Below are 23,875 nucleotides of genomic sequence, written 5' to 3'. Positions count from 1 at the left end.
TCTGTGGTAGGAAGAGAAGAAGAGTTTTGTCTTGTAGTGAGTATGGGCAGACTGGAAATACATTGCTGCATTCCAAGGTGATGGGATAGCTAATGTTTTCAATAACCAGTGAACCAAAACAATAGTTTTTAAAATCAAAACCAAACATTGCTGATGGAAATATCAAGAAGACTCTAAAAGACTAAGGAAGGATCCAGCCTTCCTTTTGCATGCAGATTTGGTGAGTGATCCAAAACATTAAGATCATTTTTTTACACTGAAAGGAATAGTCTCAAGTTATAGCATTTTGATATAATTTTAGCGAGCTTGATTTTTAAAACTTTTTAAACTTGAAGTATTGATTATTTTTGTTCTCATTTTAAAGGTGGGCATGTATATTGTGCTGCTGCATTTTCAGTACTGGAGCTATTGTATTTATTTATATGTTGCTGCCCAATAGCATTCAAATAATTTTTAATTACTGAAATATTATTGGTTATGCAGTATTAATCATACCTAGAATTTTTATTTTTAAATGCCCCCTATGTAGCTTAAATGCGAAAGCAGTCTAGGAGTTGCAGGAATAAAGCTTTTGCATCCTTCCTTGCAAAATTTTGGAATTTCTCCATGGCGTTTTCATAGCCCTCTTTACAGGCCTGTTTTTTCCACTACCGGAATAGCAACATGCAGAGGTAATTAGTTTTTCAGATGGGTGGGAGGTGGAAGGACAGAAATTGGAACAACTTTCCCTGCCCTTTTGCTGCTGTTTTAAATAGTGTTCTCTCAGTAAGTTAGTGGGTGTCTTCGAAGATATTTGAAGAATATAGGAATGTTATAGAAATACGTAGCAGTGGTAGATTCCGCTGCAGGCAGCGGGTCTGGGGACTGGCACTGGGCAGCTTTCTGCCTGTTAGCTAGTCCTTCTTTTTATTCTTAAATAAAAATATAGTTTTTATGTATTAAAAAAAATCATTTTAAGGGTAGTGAATAGGCGCCTGAGCAGATGGTGGATACATGTGGATCACTTTCTGTTCTTCAGTGTTATCTTAGGTGTTCCTCAGCATGCCAGACCTGTGGGGTTTTGGGCAATAACCCTTTTTCATCACTGGGAAACCTTATAGGGCTTATTTAGCTACCTGCGTGGATAGGTCACCTGAGTGTCTGTGAATAAATGAAGTTTGTAGCTGTTTAAATAGGAAAAAGGGCGTTAATTAGCGGCCGCAGCTCCCATGCGGGCCCGGGGTGCGAGGCAGCCGGGAAGGCCGGTGGCAGGAGGAGCGCGACGGGTCACGGGGCGCTGCTCCTAGTTCCTCTTGGTGGTGGCCGTGCTGGGTTTGTTTGCACCGAAAGCAGGAACCTCCCGGCCCCGGAGGAAGTGGTGATGCATCTCCAGGAGAAGCGATTTGGGCCGGGAAGAGCCCCGAACGGAGCTGAGCGAGGGAGCAGGACGGGGACGGCGGCCATCCCTCTGGTGGCCTTCACCTTGCCCGGGCGTTAGGAGGCTCCGTGTTTGGTTCTGGTTCTGAGAAGCACCCAGCGATGGTTATTTACAGGGGGCTGCAAGCAGAAGACCGTGTTGGTTGTGGGCCACCCTTCCCTGCGTGTTGCAGCAGTGGGAAATGCCCATGGCGAGGATGGGTCCGCAGGGAACATTGGCGTTTGCAGCTCCATGGAGTCGTGTGGGTGTGCTGACACTGCCAGAAAGAATGAACTTGAGTCTGTGTTTGATTTTCCCCTTAAAGTCCTACTTGATGTTGATAGTTCAACCTCCAAATCTCCAAAATCTGAGCCCAATGATAGTTTTCTGCTTACTTTGTTAGCATAATGCAGACATTTAGCCGTGCAGGCCCTGTGGAAGGTGCGGGTGGCCAGGGCAGGCTTTGCGAGGGCGCCGCGCGGCCCTTGCACGCAGCTCGGGCCCGGGTGCGAGGAAGAGGGATTTTTTGTGGTTTTCTGAACTAATTTCCTTGCAGAAGGGGAGGGAGAGAGGTGTGCTGGTGATGCAGAGGAGGGCGTCCAGCCTTACGGGGTGCCTGCTCCTTAAGGAAAACGCAGGGAAACGGGGAGCTGGGCTCTGCCAGGAAGCGGAGCTCCCCTCTCCGGGATGCCATGGGGAGCTGCCAGGTTTTTGGCCTCTCCTTTGGTCAGGAATTGCTGTTTTCCAGCGTTGCCTCAAAGCTACAGTATAAGGAACCTGAGTTATTCTGAAAGACAGTTGGGGGATTTTGTGTTTTGCAACGAAATGAGGGGGTTTTCGACTCCCTGGTGATTCAAACATTTAGTTGTCCCCTTCTTCCCCTCCTCCCCCACCAGAGCCCTGTGTTTTGACACAACAGAGATCATGAGAGTTGCTGTTAAAAAAATGAATCCTGAAATAGAAATTCAATCTAAAACTTCCTGGCTTCACTAGTGGCACGAAGGTTTTTGTTTATTTTCCCCCCTTGCCTTTCGCCCTTCTTCCTCTTTTTGCAGCATTCAGTCCCTGTGCAGAGCAACCTCATCCCTCTTCCCTCCAAACTGTCTCCCTTTCCCTGTCTTTACAGAGCTCCCTGTTTAACTGCATTACTCAAACTCCCTTCCTGCACCACGTGCCCACAATTTAACTAAAACCCAGGCGTGCTTCTCCTTTAAAGGCACAAAAATAGCAGTAGCTTTTTATACCTAGCAAACGCATGGGCAGTGTTGCAATGCCCGGCCAGCTTGTAACAAAACCCTTAGAAGGAGAGGGGAATTTTGGAGCTTATTAAGGATGTATAAATATCATTTAAAAAAGAAGCTGCTTTAGCTTTGGGAAGAGCAAACATTGATAAAATGATGGAGAAATGTGCAGGTAAAGGCAACTAAGACATGCCCCTGCACAGGCACTAGAGCTTGGCATCCTCAGTGCATTTTTGACTGTTTGCAGATACTTTGGCCAATAAATGCTAGGTATGAAGGCGTCCACCACAGTTAGAACAACCGTGGACGTCTTTGGCTACTTGAAAAAAAGCAAGATTAGCATCCTCTTGCTGTAGGCTGAGGCTCATAGCTTTGTTTGTTGGATTAAGATTTGTTTTATGACTTTAACATGTTATATGTTGAAGTGTTGAATGGGATTAAAAGCTTACTGAGAGCATAATGAAAGTGAAACGTAAAGTGTTGCATAAATGAAAAAAAAAAAAAAAAGAACTCCACCTAATAATATCTTGAAACCTGTAATTTTAAGCTAGTTCTAACATTTTTTAAATATTCTGAGTTGAGAGTGTTTGTAAGAGGCTCACAATTCCTCCTCGTTCTCATATCTGATAGCACAGTCCACAGTGAGGTCCCTGCCAAGGGCTTTTTGGGTGAGCTTGGTCTGGCCGAAACCCAGACGTACCTGGTGAAACCTCTTGCCTGGGTTTGGACCTCAGTGTTTATTTTAAAGCCTTGCACCAGGTCTACTCACTTACTCTGATTAAAAAATAAGTTCTTGCTCAATTTCGTCTTTGGAGCCTCTTCCTTCCCACCACGTTGCTGACATCCTAAAAGCCAAATACCTTGGAGTAAAGGGGGAAAAGATCTTCTAGACTGGGATTTTGACTTGGCGTGTGTTCTTAATGATTCGAGAGGCTTTTGGTCAGTGCAAGCAGAAAGCAGGAGGAATTTTGGGGCCGTTCTGGCGCGATGCCCTGGGGCGGGAGCTGGCGCCCCGTGCCTGAGACGTTGCTGACATCTTAAAAGCCAAATACCTTGGAGTAAAGGGGGAAAAGATCTTCTGAGCTGGGATTTTGGCTTGGCGTGTGTTCTAAATGCTTTGAGAGGCTTTTGGTCAGTGCGAGCAGAAAGCAGGAGGAATTTTGGGGCCGTTCTGGCGCGATGCCCTGGGGCGGGAGCTGGCGCCCCGTGCCCGAGCCGCATCCGAGCGGCTGCGTTTCCCTCCGCAGACTCCACGGAGGAGCGCGGCTTGCAGCAGGACCTGCTCACCTCCGTGCTCATCCTGCTGCTGGTGCTCATCATCTTCCTCCTCCTGGCCGGGTACTTCTTCAGGTAGGCGCCGAGCGCGGGGGCGGCGCGGGCGGCAAGCGGGAGCATGCGCGGCGCCCCGCGCGTGTATGTGCGTATATATATGTGTGCACACGCGCTCGCCGGGGCCTCCCGCGAGCATGAACAGGAAAAGCTTCTCCCGGCTGACGTGGTGGGTCGCGGCGGGGCGGGAGGGCGCGTGCCGGCCCCGCGGCGCTCACGGCCTCCGTTGCCTTCCAGGTTCCGCCGGCACCGCAAGGCCGTGGTGAGCGCCGGCGACAAGAAGATGCCCAATGGCATCCTGGAGGAGCAAGGTAAGCGGCCGCCGCGCGCCGAAAACGCCCGGAATCCCTGTGGTTGCTCTGAGCTTTCACCCCAAGCCGGGGTTCAGCAACTTCTTCTCGGTGGTTTTATCACCGTCTGAGATACAAATTTCCAGCACTGACTGTGTCTGGAGGATCCTGGTGTTTCTTCTTAAAAGTTTTGTTTTTTTTAATCCTTAACTTTGTGAAATGCAGGCTAGTTCCCCATACCGAAACAGAAAAGAGGATGAGAGGAGGACTACAAGCCATTAGCCCCACAGTAAATTTATCCCAGAACCCAGATGTTTCCGTGGGCTTTTTCAAAAGCTCTGGTTTTTACGTCTTTCCTACAACATGGGGCACTCGACATGGGTTGCCCTGTGAGGTATTCCAACCTGCTGAACCTGGGGCAACTGCTAAGATCTTCCTTATGGATTTTTATACCATAACAAGGAAAAAAATGTGATGCTGAAATGAATCCCACCTGGGCTTCCCATCAATAGCCAGACAGCCAGCATGTGTGTAGTGGTGGGGCAAAAAGGAACGTGATGGAGAAAAAGCCAGACATCTAAACGTAACCCAGGGCAGCTTCCCGCTGAGCGAGGTGTTTTCAGCCAATCTGGGTGTTTTGGGGTGTCCCTGGGAAACCCCAGCCCGGCGCTGCCAGCACCGGGAAGCAGTGGGAGCTCAGGTCACCCTTGGGCTGCCCGTGAGCCACAGCACCTTGAGCGGAACTGAGTTTTTCTTATTATTCCTCGGTGTCTTTTTGGCTAGCTCGGCCACATTGTAATCTGGTGGCAATGGTGAGGCCATTGACTTCACCGCTTGTGGTTCTCCTGGAATTTATGATGTTCTCCAAAAAAACCACTTGGCCTGTGGCTTTGTTTTCTTTTAAAATCAGCTTTATCGCTAGTTTAAGTCTCATCGCAAAAGTCTGTTTTGCCATTTTCCAGGTGAAATTAATTTATTAGCTGCACTCTCCTGTTGCCTGGGGATCTAAACGTGCCTCTAACCCTCCTTTTCCTGGGCTGGCAGAACAGCAGCGAGTGATGCTGCTCAGCAGGTCCCCGTCGGGCCCCAAGAAGTATTTCCCGATCCCGGTGGAAAACCTGGAGGAGGAGATCAGGATGCGGTCAGCGGACGAAGGGAAGCTCTTCCGGGAGGAGTTCAACGTGAGTCAGCGTGCGGGCTCGTGTGGGGGGAAAGGAGTTGGCCGCAAAGACGCACAACATGGAAAGTGCCCACGAGCTCCCGTGGCCTTCACGGGTGCTGCGGGTTTGGCCTCTGCTCTTTAGCACCTCTTTGCTTGAGCTGCTCCGTCTCGCGGGCCCTTCCTGGCATCTCGCCACATCCTCCCGCTTCCTCTGCAGCTGGGTGCAGGAGGTGGCTGCTGCGTTCAGCGCCTGCCTTGGTTAGGCCGTTTATTAAGCTGCTTTCTGAATTTTTGACAGATTTATGCCTGCGTTTGATGGCGTGTTTGAGGCCTCCCTCCCTGCGAGCTTGCACACCGCGTTCCTGCGCACGGCGGTCACATCCCGTGGGTGACCGGGGAGCGCTTTGGTGGTGGCTTTTATTAGCCCTGCACTTTGCTCTGGCTCTGCAGAACCTCTTCAGCCCTGGAGCAAGGTCCAGCTGCTGAGCAGCTTCTCGCCACGAGCCTGAGCTTGCAAAACCGCGTGATTTTGCTTTATGTTCACATAGATTCTGTAGAAATCCTTGCGTTTTTGTAGACACTTTGTAGACAGTCTTAGATCTACGTGCCTAACTCTCTTCAACACTTTGGTCCTTAAAGCGCGAATTACTCTCAGTAAGCACATTGTATACACTGCAGTGATACATCAACCGCAACAGGAGAACTCCTGCTACCTTCTGCTTGTTTCATTTCTTACTATTTGTTCTGCGTATGAAGATAGGCCAGGAGGAAGATTAGTTTCTTTATTCAGAGGGAAAAAAAAAAAAGAAAAACACAAAAAAACAACCCCAAAAACCCAATCGTTTGCTTTTTTGGGGTCTTTCAAATAACCCTTACTGCCTTTCTCGTGCGCAGCAGAGCGCAGGAGGGGCTCTTGGTGCACTGCAGATGGACCTGGTGGCCAGGCCCTTTCTGCCCGCAGTGGACAGCGTGACGCTGGGGGGTGACACACACGGGAAGTGTCACCCAGGGCGTGGGACGGCTGTGACTCGCAGGGTGCCAGGCGGGATGGGGAACATCCTCTGTGAGTCACTCATCCCCTTTGGAGCCAGGAGGAGCTGTGGAGCGATTTGCAGCGCGGCGTGAGCGCTGCAAAACCTGAGACATTCACGAGGAGACCTAGAGGTGAATTCGGGAACGCTGCATCCCACAGGCACGGGAAGCTGCGGCCTTCGCTCCTGCTGCCCTTGGCACCCTTCTTCTCAAAGACATGGAATACAGGAACGGCTGTGCCACGTGCACCCCGTGGGTTTTTTAGGGACCAAATCCTGCCCCAAGCGCCTCTGTTGAAGGGGAAGTTCAGTAGGGCCCTGCAGAAATTTCTCATTTCCTTTTCAGCCCTTCATCTGGGAGAAGGGAGAAGTTACTGTGCCAGAAAGCAGTTTTTGGCTCTCCTTGTGTGTGGTTTTCTCAGGAAAGTAAGGACTTTGCTAAAATAAGGACTTGATTAGTTTGCCCAAAGTACCTAGCTTTTAATTGGTAGCCTTTTTTTGAAAAAAAAAAAAGCTTCCCTCTCTTCTTTTTTGTCCTTTCTTCTCTTCTCCCTCCATTTACTTGCAGTCCCCTGTTTTAGTGGTATAAGAAGGAGCTCGGAGGTGAAGGTGTCTGGGTTTCCTGTGCTCGCCGGGAAGCCCTCAGCTCCTCCCTGTGTTTGCACCCTGGCCCTTGTGTAGGGCTTTACACAACCCTGGTGTTTTTAGGGGGTTCCCGATCCTGGTTTTGAGGGGGCAGCTCTCGCAGACTCCAAGGAGGCAGCTCGGGATGCGCTGCCCTTGTCCGTCTTCATTCTCGCATTGAAGCTTCTTCCTCTTCGCCGCTTGTTTTCACTGCTCTGCAATCCCATTTTTAGCAAGTTAGCTATTGCAGCTGTAGCAGTTCAGTCAAGTCAGCGCGTGGCTGCATTTATCTGCAATCTCAGATTTGGTTGATTTTACCAACAGATAAATAGCTGAGCTTCAGGTGGTGACCCGAGGTGAGCACAGCAATGCTGTGCCAGGCTGAGCACCCCAAAACGCAGCTGCTAAAGTGGGTGCCACCGTGGGGCTGGCGGGGCCCGCGTGCCGGGGCCACGGCCTGTGAGTCACGGCGTGGGTGGCATTTCCCCCCAAAACGTCCCCGGAATAGCTGCGATCGGTGGCTCATGGAAAAACAGCATCTTCCCTCCAAGCTGCTGAGCTGGCTTTCTGCAGTGAGAGCTACCCGGGCACCGCTTCTCATTTGAGATTAGTGAGGGAAAGTCGTTCTCTTTAACAAAAGAAATTGAGACATGTTTAACTCTGGACGCAAAGCCTTCCGTATAAACGTGGCTTTTCTGAGGGCCAGGTGTGGTTACTGTTTAGCCACGTTAAAACACGCTGCCTTTGGGTGTGATGTTTCTTTCTCTTTCTCTTTCAGTCACTGACGCCTGGCCACGTGCAGGGAACATTTGAAATGGCAAATAAGGAAGAAAACAGGGAGAAAAACAGATATCCCAACATCCTGCCGTGTAAGATGCTACTTTTTAGTTAAATCATTGGGTTATCTGTCCGGGTGGCACTGAGCATCCTGGAACTGCTACAGGAATGTAACTTTGCTGGGCACAGATTATCTACTTTTTCTTTTTTCTTTTCTTTTTTTTTTTTAAATGCCTGTTTCTTGCCCTGATACATTAGTTCTTGGCGAGTATTTTGGTTGGCCTCAAAAGCTGCAGCTCTAATGTAAATGCACTTGTAACGTGTTCTCTTCCAGATGACCACTCCAGAGTGATTTTGACCCAAATAGATGGAGTCCCATCTTCAGACTACATTAATGCATCCTACATAGACGTAAGTGAATGGTTTCCCACTGTTTGCCAAGCTGCCGATTTGAGTAGAAATTAATATTAAAGAGGTATTTGTCTTCTAGCCCATGCTGGTATTTCATCTTTTAACTACCATAATATTTATTTCCTCAGGGTTATAAAGAAAAGAATAAATTTATAGCAGCACAAGGTAACTTATTTTCATCTCTCCTTTGTGTTCATTTTAAAACTAAGATGTGCAACATCAGAAATGTCTTAGGGCTGTCTCTGGGTGCCAAATGCACCCGAATGATGGCCAAATATGAGATGGGGTTTAGGGGTGATGGTTTAAAGGAAATGGTAACCTACTGCCTTTAGAGCTGGAGTTTCTGCTCTTTGATGAAGGTCTGCTGCTTTTTTCCCCTATTTTATTTTATTGGCAACTACTTACAGAGGGTTCAAAGGAAGAAAGATCATGTTAGAGCGGATAGGGAGAGCGGCGTTGTGACAAATCACCCCCTCAGCCCTCCTGCTTGACCTCGGGGATTATGACTGTTTTAAAGACTTCTCAGAAATGACACAGCCCCATCATGCAGTAAAAGCTTCCCTGCATGGAGCTATGCAAAATAGAAGATTTTTTTTTTTTTTTTTGAGGTTCATGGTATATTCCAAAGCTTGGGAATTTTGCAGGTATCTTAGTTGTGGGTGGGCACCTGGGGTCAGCCCTGATGTTCCTGGTCTTTTCAATGGCCCTTCAACGGAGCTGTCCTCTGTGTATTCAGGCCCTAAACAAGAAACAGTCAATGATTTCTGGAGGATGATATGGGAGCAGAAGTCTGCAATTATCGTCATGTTAACAAACCTGAAGGAAAGAAAAGAGGTAAGTAAGTAACTGTGGGTCTGATTTTGGATCCCTTAGTAAGAGCGCTCCAAACCCGCGGGCAGCTTGGCGTTTGGCCATTAGTGTTTCACACCACTTCCTCTTCCCATCCTTTTAACACGTCTGAGTTTCTGCTAAAAGCCATGGTTTTAATTTCCAAGGTAAAAGTTCTGTAAATAGATACCAAGGAAAAATATCTGATGGTAGTTTTGTCCCCAGTAGCCCGTTTGTCACAGTCAAGGCAAATTCTTCTTTTGTCACAGTGCAAATAAGGCTGGATTCTGGATTTAGACTTCTTCTTTTGGCTAGAGATGAAGATTAGAGCATTATTCCATTTATTTCAGTATTCTGTTTCAAAATGATTTTTTGGCATATGCAGTTAACAATTAAAAAGCAACACTTCTTTCTCAGGAGAGTAAATGTGTTGCTCCGTGTTCCCACACTCCCCCCTTACTTGTCCTCTCCTCCTCAAAGTGCGTTGGCTGAACACCGAGACACCAACTAAAATGTTAATGTGTTTAACATCTTTGCATCACAGATTAAAGAAGCTAAGTTAAAGAAGCAATTAAGGAAGTGCACTATCAAAAATAGCTTTAAAAAGAGATTCTTTTTATTTATTTTCTATTTTTTTTTATTTTACGTGGGGTTGGTTTGCTACGTTGATGATGCTACATCCTCAGCTGAACTGTGTTCCCAAAAACATGCATTCCCCAAATCAGCCTATAGCTGTGGTTTCCCGATAGCTGCGAAAGTAAGGAGGGGAAGTGGAGGGAATATTATCTAGTTCTGGGAACACTGCCTTATTTTCCACTGCTCAAGGGTGACCCCTCCTGCCAGTTGTGAAATAATGTTGATAAAGTCGTGGTTTGCCCTCCTTGGGAAGCAGGTGGGGATGCGTTTGTGATAAGCCATATTCCATATCAGTGTTTGCAAGTGCCCTTTTTATAACTATTTTGTACATTTCTTTTTTTTTTCACAACAATGGAGAAAAGATCACGAGGAGACTGAGCAATCTTGAGGAGAGATGTTCCTCTTTTGTCTATTCAAGGTGGTGCTCCTACTCTCTTTGAGTCTGTCTATAGTGTTGCCATACCAAGCTCAAAGAGCCCAGGCAGTTTATAAGAGCCTGCTTCTAATCTGAGAAGCTAGAGCTGAAGCTTCATGTTCCTGATGACTCCCACGTGAGGCTGCCTTGTATTTCTCACTAACTGCACCTAGAAGATAAAGGGCCGAGAGACCAAAATTCTCTCTATTATCCAAAAGCCCTCCAAAACCAAGCCAAAAAAAAATCCAAAGTGCCTGCTTCATAAGAAAGGCTGTTCTTACCCTTCTCCATGTAAATTAAAGCATCAATAGTCTGAGCAAAGTGTTAAAGTTATAGTATTTCAGATAGTTAAACTCTGTATGCTCCTATATGGAATTATGTACATTATTTTCAAATAACTGTATTATTCTCTGTATGATCAATAAGGAACTTGGTCTGAGTGTTACAAACCAGGCTGTATGTTTATGCAGGATAAATGCTATCAGTATTGGCCTGACCAAGGCTGCTGGACTTACGGAAATATCCGCGTGTCGGTGGAAGATTGTATCGTGCTCGTGGACTACACCATCCGCAAGTTCTGCGTTCAGTCTGTAAGTGACAGGGTCTTGCTGGGTCTTCACTTTATTTTTTTTTAAAGCAAATTCTTACAGCGTAAAATATTGGCTTAAAAGAAATTGAGAAAATTGGTTAAATGTATTTGCAAATTGAGGAAGGGGTTGTACTGCTAGGGGCAGGCACAGCGTGAGGATGCATTCGGTGTTTGCTGCAACTAAATGTGCTAGGTTGTCCTCAGTTTTGGTCCTGTTTGTAGCCGAATAGTGTCTGCACTCCCTCATTTGGGTTGGCAGAGAGGGGGGCATAGACTGAAGGAAAAAGAGTGAATTTGGTTTTGTGTGATTAACTGGAGTAGTCGGTGGATATTAGTTGGCCAGAGTCAGAGCTACTGCTGAATCTGATCAGAGATTCAGTTCTCCCTTGAGGGAAACTGTGTGGGTTTACAGAGCAAACCAGCTCCCCAAATTGAAATAAATGACCTTGATTAGCACCTTGTTTAACTGCCTTAAGACAGCAAGGAGAATAAAAAAAATAAATAAATAAAAGGGGGGAGGGTTTGACCACCTTGAAGACATTTTTTACCATCTGAGCTTATGAACAGATAGTGGTTGATAAGTGCGGGTGGAGCAGAAGGCTGTGGCTCTGCTGCTGTTGCCTCCCCAGTATCTCACATCTTGGAGTGCATCAGTTCATGCACCGGTTGGAGATGACCACCAGCTCCTCTCCTCTCCTTGCCTCTGTAGCTCTTCTGCCCTCATTTTTCAAGTGTAATACGGACTGGCGAGATGCAGACATGTGGTACTAGCAGCTGGTTTCTAAGGTGTTGATGCGAGATGTGTGTCCACACACATCAGATGTGTTTTGCATCTTGTGCTTTACAAAGAGCTCCATGTTTTAGCCCAAATCTAGTCATTTGAGGCTGTAAAAAGAAATGCCACAAGGATTTGATAAGTGAGCGGGAAAAAAAGCATTTAGATTGTTAGCATTGTTAACATAATTTATCAATCTCATTCTTCATATATCCTATCCTTGGATTATTCTGTTTTTCCCTGAAGAAAAAAAAAATGGTAATCTTATTCTGCCTGGCATGTGCAAAGCTCCTAATCTTTGACTTGGTATCTAAATGTTGAAGGAACCCAAGTTATTTTTTTTTTAAATAAAAGTACTTTGTATATAAATCATTGCCTGCACCCCGACATGTCAAACTGGGAGCGTTCCTGTGTGTTCCTGGCAGCTTCACGACGGCTGTAAAGCCCCAAGGCTTGTTACGCAGCTCCACTTCACCAGCTGGCCTGATTTTGGAGTGCCTTTCACGCCTATCGGCATGCTGAAATTCCTGAAAAAGGTCAAAACGCTGAATCCCGCTCACGCCGGACCAATCGTGGTGCACTGTAGGTATGTACGTGCTCTTAATGCCCCTCTGCCAACTCAGGCTGGAATCGGGTGTAAAATGCCAAAGCTAAATATTTATTTTCTCTTGAAGGCTACAAAGCTGATTTTTTTTTTCTTAAGTTGCAATAATATTCCAGGTTCTTCCTAGAGCCCAAGGTAAGAATGAATTCAAAAGCATTTTCCTGCTGTCACTTTAATACTGAAACAGAAGTTTTTATCCCTGAGTGAGATCCAGCCCTTGGCATAAATATGTTCTTTGTCAGAAAAACAGACTCGTAGCACAAATCCGTGACCTTTGCCACCAGCTGCTCCTCTGAGAATTCATCGTTCACTTTTCCCACAACAAAACTGCCATTTGCTATATAAATTATCCATTAAATGAGTAGATTTTTTTAAAGGAAGACTTGCATTTAAGAGGTTTAAATTCTGTAATTTTGAAAATGTACCTGTGTCCCAATGTAGAATATATTTGTACTCATCCAGTCACAAATATTTAAGTTTCTTGCTTTCAAAAGTTTGTGGTGAACTGTTGGAAATTTAATCTTAATAAAACAACAAACGAACTCCAAATCAATATTAAAAGAATAATTAAAACCTCTTCAGCAGCTGTAGGCTTACAACTAGCAAGAAGTGTCTTCTTGGGAACCATTACTGAGGTTAGAAGCAAAGAACAACAAACAAAAAACCCAGCTTTATCTTTCTGATCTTTGCTTTAAGGAGATGGTTTTAGATCTATGTTAGACATCTAGAAACACTCAAAGAGCCTCTGGAGCTTCCCTGTGCACCACTGAATAGAGCACATTTGTCGTGACCAGGCAGCCGTTTCCCTCATTTCGACTCAGACTTGCTGTGCTAGAGTTCATGAGTCTTTAAAGGAAGATTTAAGAAAGAAAAATAAGATTTTAGTTGTCTTGCATAGTCTTTCCTATGAAAACCCACCTATAGTGTTTTTGTGGTGTACAGCGGGGGCTAATACTGGGTTTGAGCTTTGTTTTTCACCCGGTCAACATTCTTTATTTGGACTATCTGAAGTAGGTAGTGGTAAGAAATGGTAAAAATAACCTCTCCTGACAAATGTGCAGTGACTCAGTGACTTCAATGTAGTGATCCAACAGGCCCCAACAGCACCACTATGTATCAGCATTTAGGACTGGGATGGAGCTTCCGTTTGCTTTAGAAATAAAGACTGAAAAAGGCGACACTGAATTTCCTTTACTGCTCCGGATATGACAATATTGAATTGCTGGGAAAAGGAAAGGGAAACTCATGGATCATAATGTGTGTTTCAGAGCAAGCGGTTTAGGAAAACGTCACCCAAAACAGAAACAGCTCGGTTGGAATCTTTTGTGTTAATGAAAAATTTAGCATTTGGAAGTAAAGAACAGCAGATAATATGTAGTAGGAGGTGAGAGGGAAGTTTCTACCAAAATATATGTTTTTAAAATGCTACTTTCTTAAACAGTGAGAGAAATTGAGAGGGAAAAACAGAGCAAAGGCAACTCTAAAGGTGGGAAGATAAGTAAAACCAAAAGGTTTTGATGCAAGTGTCAAAATTATGAGCCTTAGCAAGGCTGGAAGCAAAGCGGCTCCCAAGTGAGCTGACCGGGAGGCGATGGGAGAGTTAAGTGCAGAAGGGAAGGTGGGTTTGGAAAACAGGATGGTGGCTGCAACGCGGGGAGAGCTCGGGAGGCCGAGCACAGGCCTCGGGGGTGCTGAGGATGAGGCAGCCGCGCGCTGGGGCCTTCCCGGCCGGGAAGAGGAAAATGTCCGTCAATGTGAGTCAACATGGAGCGCAGGGCGAGCGGGAGCGGGGCCGAGGCCTAGGTCACCGCGCGGCCATGGGAGGAAACGCCTGGGTGAGGGGAAGGGCGCCAGGGAAGGGAGAAGAACCTCCCCGAGCCGTGAGGGAGCGAGCGGGAACGCGGAGCGGGAAGGCCACGAGGGGACTCGGTACCTCAAAGTGATTTCCATGGAGAAAATCACTTGGTTTGCCTCCTTGGCTCAGCAGATGCAGGTTCAGCAGCACCTGAGCAGAACTGGAACAGCATTTTGATATTCACATAGCATTTACTATTAAGACTATTTGTGTACATATATATATACAAACACATATACACTAAGTAGTGCTATGCACACAGTTAATAGCACTATGCATTGCTGATGTTTTTTTCTGGTATTATTTAAAGCATAGTTTCCTTGCTGAAAATTAGTATCTTTGGGAACAATCGAGTCAGAGGAGAAATTTTTGCCCTGGTTTCGAAAGTGTTTCTCTGCCATCCCAGCAAAGCAAGTGAACAGAAGGTTAAAGGAGAGCTATTAATGCCGAGCACAGGATGCCATGCCCTTTTCCTCAGAGGAAGGGCTGCAAGGCAATGAAGTCGTGTAATTTATAGTAGTTTTGCTCCCTCTCGTGGCTGTTGAAGGGGGATGTGAAACAGTATTTAGCTGCATTAAACAGTGTAGAACTTGTTAACTTAATATTTTCAAAATTTCATGCAAAGCAACCACACAAAAAGGCTCTTGGAAGTAGGAAAAACTATTGAAAATTCCATCCTTAGATTGAATAGATAGTCGAATATTCTTTTTTTTTCCAAAAATCTTTTAAAATTATATTTAAAATCTTTACATTTCAGACTCGGAAAAAAGAGTGATGTTTTCTGCTTAAAAGCTGAGCTCCTTTTGTATTGATACCACTATAAGAGTGAAAAATGAAACGTTGTGTTTCCCAGTAATTCAATCCAGTATAAACGGCCTAAGTTCTACCTGTGTGTTTGCTGTAGCAATCCGTGAAGACTTTGTAGTTCATTTAAGTGTCTTTTTTCTTTTGAAGTGCTGGTGTGGGTCGAACGGGCACGTTTATCGTTATAGATGCCATAATAGACATGATGCACGCTGAACAGAGAGTTGATGTTTTTGAGTTTGTGTCAAGAATACGGAATCAGCGTCCGCAAATGGTTCAGACTGACGTAAGTAGCTTCATAACCATCCAGAATTGCCACTTTTCAAATTTAAGTAGCACGTGCCTCTGTCACCCAGCTGGGTTATTGCAAACTGAGCAAAACCCAGTAGCAAAAGGCTGAGGAAGAAGATCCAGACAAATTAGGGTTGTGATAAAACCCAGGTACGGCATATTTCATTTAGGGAAAACATGGACGTGATAACTATACGTAAAAGGATGGAATTTTATAGAATGTGAGCAGTGAAATAGAAAATTCCGGTTTAGCTTAAACTCTATTTTGATGATAGTCAAGTACATGAGAGAAGGAAGAGCCAAATTTGATGCAGCTTCACTGCTTTCAGTCTACTTACGTGCCTGCTGTTTGCTCCTCGCAGATGCAATATTCATTCATTTACCAAGCCTTACTCGAATACTACCTCTACGGGGACACAGAACTAGATGTGTCATCCTTAGAAAAACACCTACAGACATCACACAGCACAGCACCAAATCTCGTCAAAATAGGGCTAGAAGAAGAATTTAAGGTAAGTGTGGAAGGGTTTTGCCCTTCGACAGTTAAACCAAAAAGATAGCTAAAAATATGAGAATGACAAGGAGAAGGAACTGCTGAATCTCTGTGTTTTTTTACAGAAACTAACCAATGTTCGAATAATGAAGGAAAACATGAGGACTGGCAATCTTCCAGCAAACATGAAAAAAGCCAGAGTCATCCAGATTATTCCGTGTAAGACTATCAGCTTTGTATCTATAGAAAAAAAAGTGTAATAATACACGATAACTGTAACGTGGCCAGAATTAAGCATGTTACATGCTGGTAGCACCACATCTCACGTAAGAGCCTAAGGGCGTTGGGATGAACTCAAGAGCTCTCGACAGTAAGAGCAGCATCTCGGCAACCTTGCAGAATGCTTGCAAGCATGAAATATATCATGATCAGATATTTTTCATGATGGAAGGAAATAATTCAGCAGTTCCACCTTTGCGGTAGCCAAATTTTCTGTGTTTTGCTGAGATTCATCCTCTTGAGGTGACTGAGTGTGAAAAGGAAAGTTGCTGAACTTGCTTCTCCATGCACTTAGTAAATCCTAGATAAGACCTTTAAATCATTCTCTCTGGTTTTCAGACAAATTTCTCTTGCTGTGCTTTCCAAAGGTTATAATGGGGCAGTCAACATACAGTTAGCAAAAGCAAGGAGAGATATTTGTTTTTATTTTTCAGATGATTTTAATAGAGTGATTCTGTCAATGAAAAGAGGTCAAGAGTATACAGACTACATCAATGCTTCCTTCATAGATGTACGTATAAAAACTTTAAATATATTTCAACTGAAAGTCAAATGTTTTCTTGCTGCTGATAAGTCTTTTAAAAGAGATTTCTATCACCTTTGCTTATGAAAACCTTTAGTGTTCTTCTTTGGCTTTTGCTTATGAAAGTTTTCACATACGTTTCTCATCTTACTCTGATGTTTCAGTTTAAACTGATGTTTCAGTTTCAGTTTAAATAGTTCTGTACTTTAAATATTCTTGTGGTTTTATAAACAAGATTTTTTTATTAAATCCTAAGAAAGTAAACAGTGTAACAGATTAATTTGCTGTACAACTAACATTTGTATTTGGAACTAACTACTCCATTATCTGCACGCAGGCTAAAACACATACCAAATAAGCACTTTGCTGACTTGCAAAGAAAAAGCACAGCATATTTAGGATTGTAAAAGGATCTCAGAGGTTTTGGGAGCTCTAGCTTATGTGGGAAAACATGGTTCAATTCCTTGCTTTGCTCCTGCCTTGCTGTTGGAATTTTGGGCAACACCATCTATGGGGTTTCAGTTTTATTTAAATATGAGAATTAATTATATCCTTAAGCAATAAAACCCTGTTAGTGCTTGAGGATCTTGGATGCTCGTTGCATATCCATATGTAACTGGAACTGTAGCTCAGGCAGCGAGTTGCATGGTGGTTCTGCAGGAAGGCCAATAACTGCAGTGGTTAATGAGCTTCAGTATCCTCCTTGTGAGAAAAGCAGGACAGAAACCTCATCTACAATTACCTAGCCTGAAACGGTGGTCTTTGACTTTTTTTTTTTTTTTTTAAAGAATACTTCATTTAACCATGATTTAAGCATGTGTCTAGAATACAAGTACTCTTACGGTTTCCCTATAAATATTGTATCAAAATGTCTTCTTACATGTCATGACTAAGCCTTTTTTATTAGGTGTATTTTTTTTTTTTTTTACTGCATTTCTGGTATTGAGTGTGTGATATTTGATTGTAACTTACTCAGTTCCCTGGAATAAGGGAAATAATTAAGTATATTTGTTATTACTTCCTCTCGATAACTTAAAACCCTTTCAATGTGTAGTTGCCTGTTGAGGGCCATAGCGCTTGGCATGAAGTTGGTTGCGCGTTTGCAAGCGCATCCCAGATTTGGAATCATGTCATGGGAATCTTACAGGGATGTGCGTGCTCTTCCCGCGCAGGGCTACCGCCAGAAGGATTATTTCATCGCCACGCAGGGCCCGCTGCCGCACACGGTGGAGGATTTCTGGAGGATGGTTTGGGAGTGGAAGTGCCACACGGTCGTGATGCTCACGGAGCTGCAGGAGAGGGAGCAGGTACCACTGAGCAAGGCTCCTTCCTCGAGCACTCCTAACCCCCATCACAGAATCATGGAATGCTGAAGGTTGGAAGGGACCTCTAGGGATCATCTAGTCCAACCCCCTGCACACACAGGGTCACCTAGAGCACATGTCATGCTTTCAGAATGCAATAAATAGGAGTGTCAGCATTAGATAAACTATTTGTTGTTGCCTGCTAATTCACATTAATTGAAGACATTTCTGCATTTTGGGCATCCTTTCTCTATCCCTGTGTGTTCAGTGATGGAGATTCAGGGCTCCCCTTGTTGGCCTTCCCATAAGGGTCTGCAAAGTGGTGTTTGCTTTTGGGAGACTTCATAAAAACATTCCATCCTATTTAGGTGTTAATTTTATTCTTAGCCTGTTTATAAAGAAATATTTACTACTCCTATTTACTACTCCTGTGTCCTTTTTATCCTAATGGCCTATACTATGGAAATGTTTCATTGCTATATAAACCAAGGCATTACTAGTCACCCCACTCAAAAGTGTTTCAAACACTTTTAAAAAGTGAAAATCAGATAACTGAAAAAAAATTTCAAGTAACACTTATGATTCTCTTTCAATTTTGCAGGAAAAATGCTTCCAGTACTGGCCATCGGAGGGCTCCGTGACTCACGGAGAGATAACAGTAGAAATAAAGAATGACAGTCTCTTAGATGCCATCAGTGTAAGGGACTTCATAATTACATACAATCAGGTATTGTGTTTATTCTACTTACTATTATTGTTATTTATGTTGGTTCCAATCTAGTTCAGTTTCTAGGATAAAGGTAAATACCACAGAATCAGAAAATTCCACTACTGCTAATCACATTTAAAAAAAAAACCCAAAAGTACCAATGTTGAACTACTTTCTTTTTTTTGTCTCAGATTATTTCCTGTTTCTCCTCATCACCTTTTACATTAGAATTTTAACACTATTAATAAGGTCCATTCTAAACCACCCTGTTGCATTATATTCAAAATAGTGAAATAACATTCACATTATGTAATGAAATTAGCATAACACAAGTATTTGTTTAGGGCGGCTTTTAATTAGCAGACATATAGGCAAGGAAAACTTGTGTGTGTGTGTGTGGTAAAATTTAAACAAAGGTGATGCCAAAAAAAGGTGAGTGAATTTCATGAAATGATTTTTTTTTTTTAAACCAACACTTGATTTTGTTTGGATGATAAAAGTCGTAAGTGTTTGATGCTGAGAATGATCATCTTTAAGTGCATATATTCTTAGAGCTGTTCCAATGAAACAGTTCTGCAAATCAAAAGGGGAAACTATAGAGGTGAATTAGCAGCAGAGTGTGGAGAGGTTCAGAACCGAGGTCTGCCTGACCGCTGCATGGATCAGGTCGAGCAGAGCCCCCTTTATCAGGATGGAACAAAACTTATATGGCTGGTATTTAAGGTAAGAAGCACGTTTCCATTTGGAAATGCTAACGGTGCCAAACGGGATCGTTTTTGCCCGTGCAGAGCACCCAGGAGAGGCCGAGCAGGCTGGTGCGGCAGTTCCACTTCCACGGCTGGCCGGAGATCGGCATTCCCGCCGAAGGGAAGGGCATGATCGACCTCATCGCGGCCGTGCAGAAGCAGCAGCAGCAAACGGGCAACCACCCCATCACGGTGCACTGCAGGTGGGTCCTGCTCCGGCCTCCTGCCCTTGCTCTCTCTTATTAATAGCAAACAAACCACAAAACCCCATACATTAGGATTAGGTAAAGGACTCGGGACTTTTGCTAAATTGCTCTCAATGGATAGAGAATAAACAAGTGTTTATTCTTGGGAAATCCCCTCTGTTTCTTGGGGAATTGTAGTAGGTGCTCCAGTGTTCTACCGGGATGGAAATGCAGCTGCTGTTCTGCAAATTATCAGGGAATATTCTGATCCAAAAGGCAAAATCTACCCGTGACCTTAAAAGCCCATAGGAGGAGGAGTCAGGAGGACAGAGAATATTATGTTTAATGTTAATAGGGAGCTGAAGTATGACTTGGTACATCACAACTTTATCATCTGCCAATTAACTAGAGACTGTCAATTAACTAGAGACTGTCTTTTTTTTTTTTTTTTTTTTTAACATCTCTTAGGGTTCTTCTAAAATATATCATCTCTTTTTAGAAAGATTTTTAAACTCTTTTTTTTTTTTTTTTGAGTTCTGTTCTGGCATTACACAGTGGTCAAATTCCCAGTATCTTTTGGGGGACAGTTTTCATTAGTCTTCCACCCCACTCCAATGATTCTTAAAACAATTAGAAAGAAAATAAATACCCAAACCACAGAATAATTATGGTACAGAACTGTTAATGTTTAAAACTCCCTCCTACCCCCTATTGTATGGCTTGTACCTCCCAGTTTTTGAAAATCATATGAACTTCTCCATGAATTCATGGCAGCATCTTCCAAAATGAATGAGTATCCGCAGGGAAGCACATGGAAAGAGCAATTTTTCAGTGGTCACGTGACCTCTTGAAAACTTCTGTTTGTTTTTTCCCCAACTGTTCACAAAGGGTTTAAGGAACCACTAACAAAGATGATTATTATGTAGAATAAAGATAAAACTCTCAATGTCTGGGGGTTTGCAGACTGACTTGAGAGCAGAACACACCGGGAATCTGTTCCCACTTCCCAGCGCCCTTCTCATGTGTGTGTCTCCAACCACATCCGTGGGCCAGAGCTTTCGCTCCCATAAATTCTTATATATGAGAAAAGTATAAAAAGAAATTAGCTGAAAGCAACATTTATCTGCCTCATACACACAGCTGAAAAGCACCATATGCAGTGATCTAAGTGTGCTGCTATACAAATATGCGTGTGCTTTGTACATTTATTTTTCCATCTTTTTGTAGCTGTGAACTTATGCCAAAACGTGGCTCTCGTGGGGCTTTGAGATGGTTACTGGAGATTAGCTAATTACACGTAAATCTCAATCTTTTAAAAAGTTGCATTTGTCTTTAATCTGATAAAAGTAATTGTCTGAAGGGAATAACACATCCAATACATCCTACCTGTTCATTTTTCCCCAGATGTCTTACATATCCAGCTGAGGATACATGCATTTGCGCTTAATCTTTTCACAAGGCCATGTTCATTAGAAGGTTTTTCTGTTTTTAATGGAAATAAAGTAGAAGCAATGACCTGCTATTATGATTCATCTCCTTATGAATCATTTAAAGGCATTAAAAGTTTAAATTTAATAAATTATTTTGCATTTATCCTTGTTCAGCAATTCAGTGAACCTTTCACTTTGTATTATCCCTGACACCAAATCTCCAATTCCAGCCTGTTAATAAATTTCCCTACCAAAGCTATTTACCTCCCAGGGCACAGCCACCGTTTTTAGCTCCATCCCAGCAAAACTGTCATCAGGAGAGAGAAAGCAAACTCTTTTTTATGGCTACGATATTAGGCATAATAAATGAGATATTCAAATATATTTTGTTTCTACAGATTTATGATCTCAAATAGATGTAAGGTCAAAATATATTGAGTCAATCATACCAAACACAACTTTATTGGTCTTCTTGTCATAGTCCAATAAGTTAGAGGCAGAATAGTTGCCTTTAGTTTCTTGTATTTGCTGTTGGAGAAGAAACGGTTTCATACACAACAGTTGTTAAAATCATGATGGTTTTCCTCAATAAGTTTCAAGTAATAATATCCTTTCATGTTTCCCCATGAAAAGAGATAAATCATGTATTGAAATGTGTGTGTTTGATCACACCGTGCGTCTTTGTCACTGAAGTCAACGCAAGTGACAATAGTCTTTATTTGGGGGCACATTCTGATAACCAAGTTCTGCCATTAAAAGCCTAAAGACTGTGCTGCTATCACGATAAAACAAAAAGCAGAGTGTGAGACCACCAGAATTTTGTTGTTATTGTTGAAGAGTAATTTAGATTTAAAGAAGAAACTTTGCCAGCTCATCATCCGAGTCTTTCCGACTTTGGCTCATACTTCGTGTTGTCTCAGCCAGCTCTTCCTTGAGTGTATAAACTGTGAGTAATGGGCCTTTATTGCTTCCAACTAAATTCTGATTAATTCTGGCTGCAGAATATAATAATTAATCACCTGGCAAGACCAGAGTGATTAAAATAATTGCAAAGAGTAAGAAGTTGGCTGGTAGCGGTATTCAGGTGTTCTATATCACTATTATTTCTTTTTTCCCTTTTTTATCCTACTATGTCAAGCAAATATGTTTCTGTTGCAGTGCTGGCGCTGGAAGAACAGGTACATTCATAGCACTCAGCAATATTCTGGAACGAGTAAAGGCTGAAGGGCTTTTAGATGTTTTTCAAGCTGTGAAGAGCTTAAGACTGCAAAGACCGCACATGGTGCAAACACTGGTATGACACTTTCCAATAACATCTTTGTCAAGGGACATGTATTTGTAAATATTCTTGGGGGAGGAGAACAAAGTAGGCTTTTGCGGGTTGAAATAAATTATGTATGATGACTCTGTATGTATAGTGTATTAGTAGAAATCCGTATTTTTACTCTACAGTTTCGAAAAATACAACGTGACTTAACGCTCTGTGGTTTTTAAGAATGGGTGATGGATTAAAGAAATCTGAGTTTTGCTGCTGACAAACATATGAAATGTAAATGGCTTTTAAGCTATGAAACAGATACCTTTATCTTGCGTTAAAAAAAAAATCTGGGCTTAAATTGGCTTCCAGGTTATCGCTAACAGGAAAAATATTTTTGACTGGTTTAAAGTTTACTACAAATAATATGTGAAGCTTAGTGCAGGCATTTGTCCTTAATCAGTAAACATAAGAGTTGCTTGGATATGTATCTTTTAGAACAATGTGTAAAATTGCTCTTATTTTGAGCCTAATAGCATATTCCCTTCAGCAATTAGGAACTTTAATAGCATTTATCTCAAAATACTCTTTTTCAGGTAGATTTTTTTCATGGTTTGGATCATGAGAAAAGGGACTGTGTGCAGTCACACGGAGACAGGGATGAAATACGTATCTTTTGGGGTCCTGCCTCTGTGATTTAATAATTCTAGTTGTAGGTGTAATTGCAACAGATATTCCCAAGGGAGCCTGCGGAAAGCCTATGGAAAGGCTTCTGGTAGGCTCTGCTTTGCAGCATGAGTGGATTCAGCTGCCACATCCCCTCATCAGCGTTGTTAGGGGTTTCAGAGGGCAGCAAGTCCAACACGAGGCACATCGGCGTGTCCCCAAATCCCACGTTCAGGATGCAGGGACTAGCCAGTGGGCTAGCGCGGGAAGGGGGTAAATCCAATGCACACAGACAGCGTTTGCAAGTGAACTACACTGAAATTAAAATGGAGAAACAGAAATTGATGCTGGGCAGCCCAGTGAGTCAATCAGCCAGGGACGAGGAGCAGAGGGGCCACTGGATCCCTGGAGCAAGAGAAACAGCGGGAGATTATCCGGTGGGATCCCCGCTCACCCCCGGAGCCCTGCGGATCAGGAGCTGTCACAGCTCGTGTAGGCCTGTTGCATTTAGCACTTGGATTTCTCTCCCATGTCACCTTACTGTGCATTCCAAGTACATTTTGATCCCTCTTTCTTGTCTTTCAGGAACAGTATGAATTCTGCTACAGAGTGGTACAAGATTTCATCGACATATTTTCCGATTATGCTAATTTCAAATGAAAACTCCTGCCTTATTTTTTAAGTTGTCTGTATAAATAGTTGTATATTTTGTTAATTTATTTTGTCATTCTTATTGTTGACTTCTACTGTAAATATGACCTTGTGTTTGCTCTAAAAGTTGCATTGCTGTATAAAATTTTCTTAAATATAAATATCTTTAAAAACAAATTATAATGTTCATATACAGTATATCATTCTAAAATGCTATAGAAATCTTTATTCTAAATAACAGTAAATTAATTCTTGAGGGTTTATTTCTTTGCATTTTTCTCCCCTTAGAAATATTTATCAATTCTTTCCCAATTCTCGAAGCTTTATGTAGCTCATTTACATTTCATACTGGACAGATGAATTGTGATACATATGTTTAGGTAAAAGTGTTTTGGCCATAAATCTGTTTCCACTGAAGTCAATGGCAAATGAAAATATTCTGTATTTGGGGGCACATTCTGATAAACCACTCCTGCTTATTTGTAATTTATTTCAAATAATCTCATTGAAGTCAAGAGTCTGTTCAATGAGTGAAGTACTATAAACGATAGGGTGTCAGCATATGGCTCTCCATGT

At 43.1% G+C, this 23,875-nt stretch overlaps 1 protein-coding gene across 2 annotated transcripts in view; it reads left to right on the top strand.

The window, feature by feature from the left end:
* The window catches only part of PTPRE (protein tyrosine phosphatase receptor type E), a 56,759-nt gene extending 33,206 nt beyond the window's left edge, over positions 1-23,553 (top strand). Inside the window, exons 3-20 of one of the 2 annotated variants that reach the window (XM_088520033.1) lie at positions 3,885-3,987; positions 4,204-4,277; positions 5,301-5,437; positions 7,852-7,942; positions 8,185-8,261; positions 8,390-8,426; positions 8,998-9,095; positions 10,611-10,730; positions 11,930-12,090; positions 14,918-15,053; positions 15,421-15,570; positions 15,677-15,770; positions 16,265-16,341; positions 17,526-17,660; positions 18,259-18,384; positions 19,155-19,315; positions 21,886-22,021; positions 23,234-23,553. In XM_088520033.1, the coding sequence (XP_088376159.1) occupies positions 3,885-3,987; positions 4,204-4,277; positions 5,301-5,437; positions 7,852-7,942; positions 8,185-8,261; positions 8,390-8,426; positions 8,998-9,095; positions 10,611-10,730; positions 11,930-12,090; positions 14,918-15,053; positions 15,421-15,570; positions 15,677-15,770; positions 16,265-16,341; positions 17,526-17,660; positions 18,259-18,384; positions 19,155-19,315; positions 21,886-22,021; positions 23,234-23,308 (1,988 nt within the window). In that variant the 3' untranslated portion in view covers positions 23,309-23,553. Of the gene's footprint in view, positions 1-3,884; positions 3,988-4,096; positions 4,136-4,203; positions 4,278-5,300; positions 5,438-7,851; positions 7,943-8,184; positions 8,262-8,389; positions 8,427-8,997; positions 9,096-10,610; positions 10,731-11,929; positions 12,091-14,917; positions 15,054-15,420; positions 15,571-15,676; positions 15,771-16,264; positions 16,342-17,525; positions 17,661-18,258; positions 18,385-19,154; positions 19,316-21,885; positions 22,022-23,233 lie in introns of those variants that run through there. The other variant, XM_088520034.1, reaches the window with a different exon arrangement.
* Positions 23,554-23,875: the final 322 nt, after the last annotated feature.

Source organism: Tinamus guttatus, unplaced genomic scaffold (assembly GCF_059628265.1).
Source record: "Tinamus guttatus ecotype Peru unplaced genomic scaffold, ASM5962826v1 Tinamus_guttatus_pri_ptg000079l, whole genome shotgun sequence".
Taxonomy (NCBI): domain Eukaryota; kingdom Metazoa; phylum Chordata; class Aves; order Tinamiformes; family Tinamidae; genus Tinamus; species Tinamus guttatus.
The sequence above is the reverse complement of the archived record's forward strand: the minus strand, read 5'-3'. Positions and strand labels throughout refer to the sequence as shown.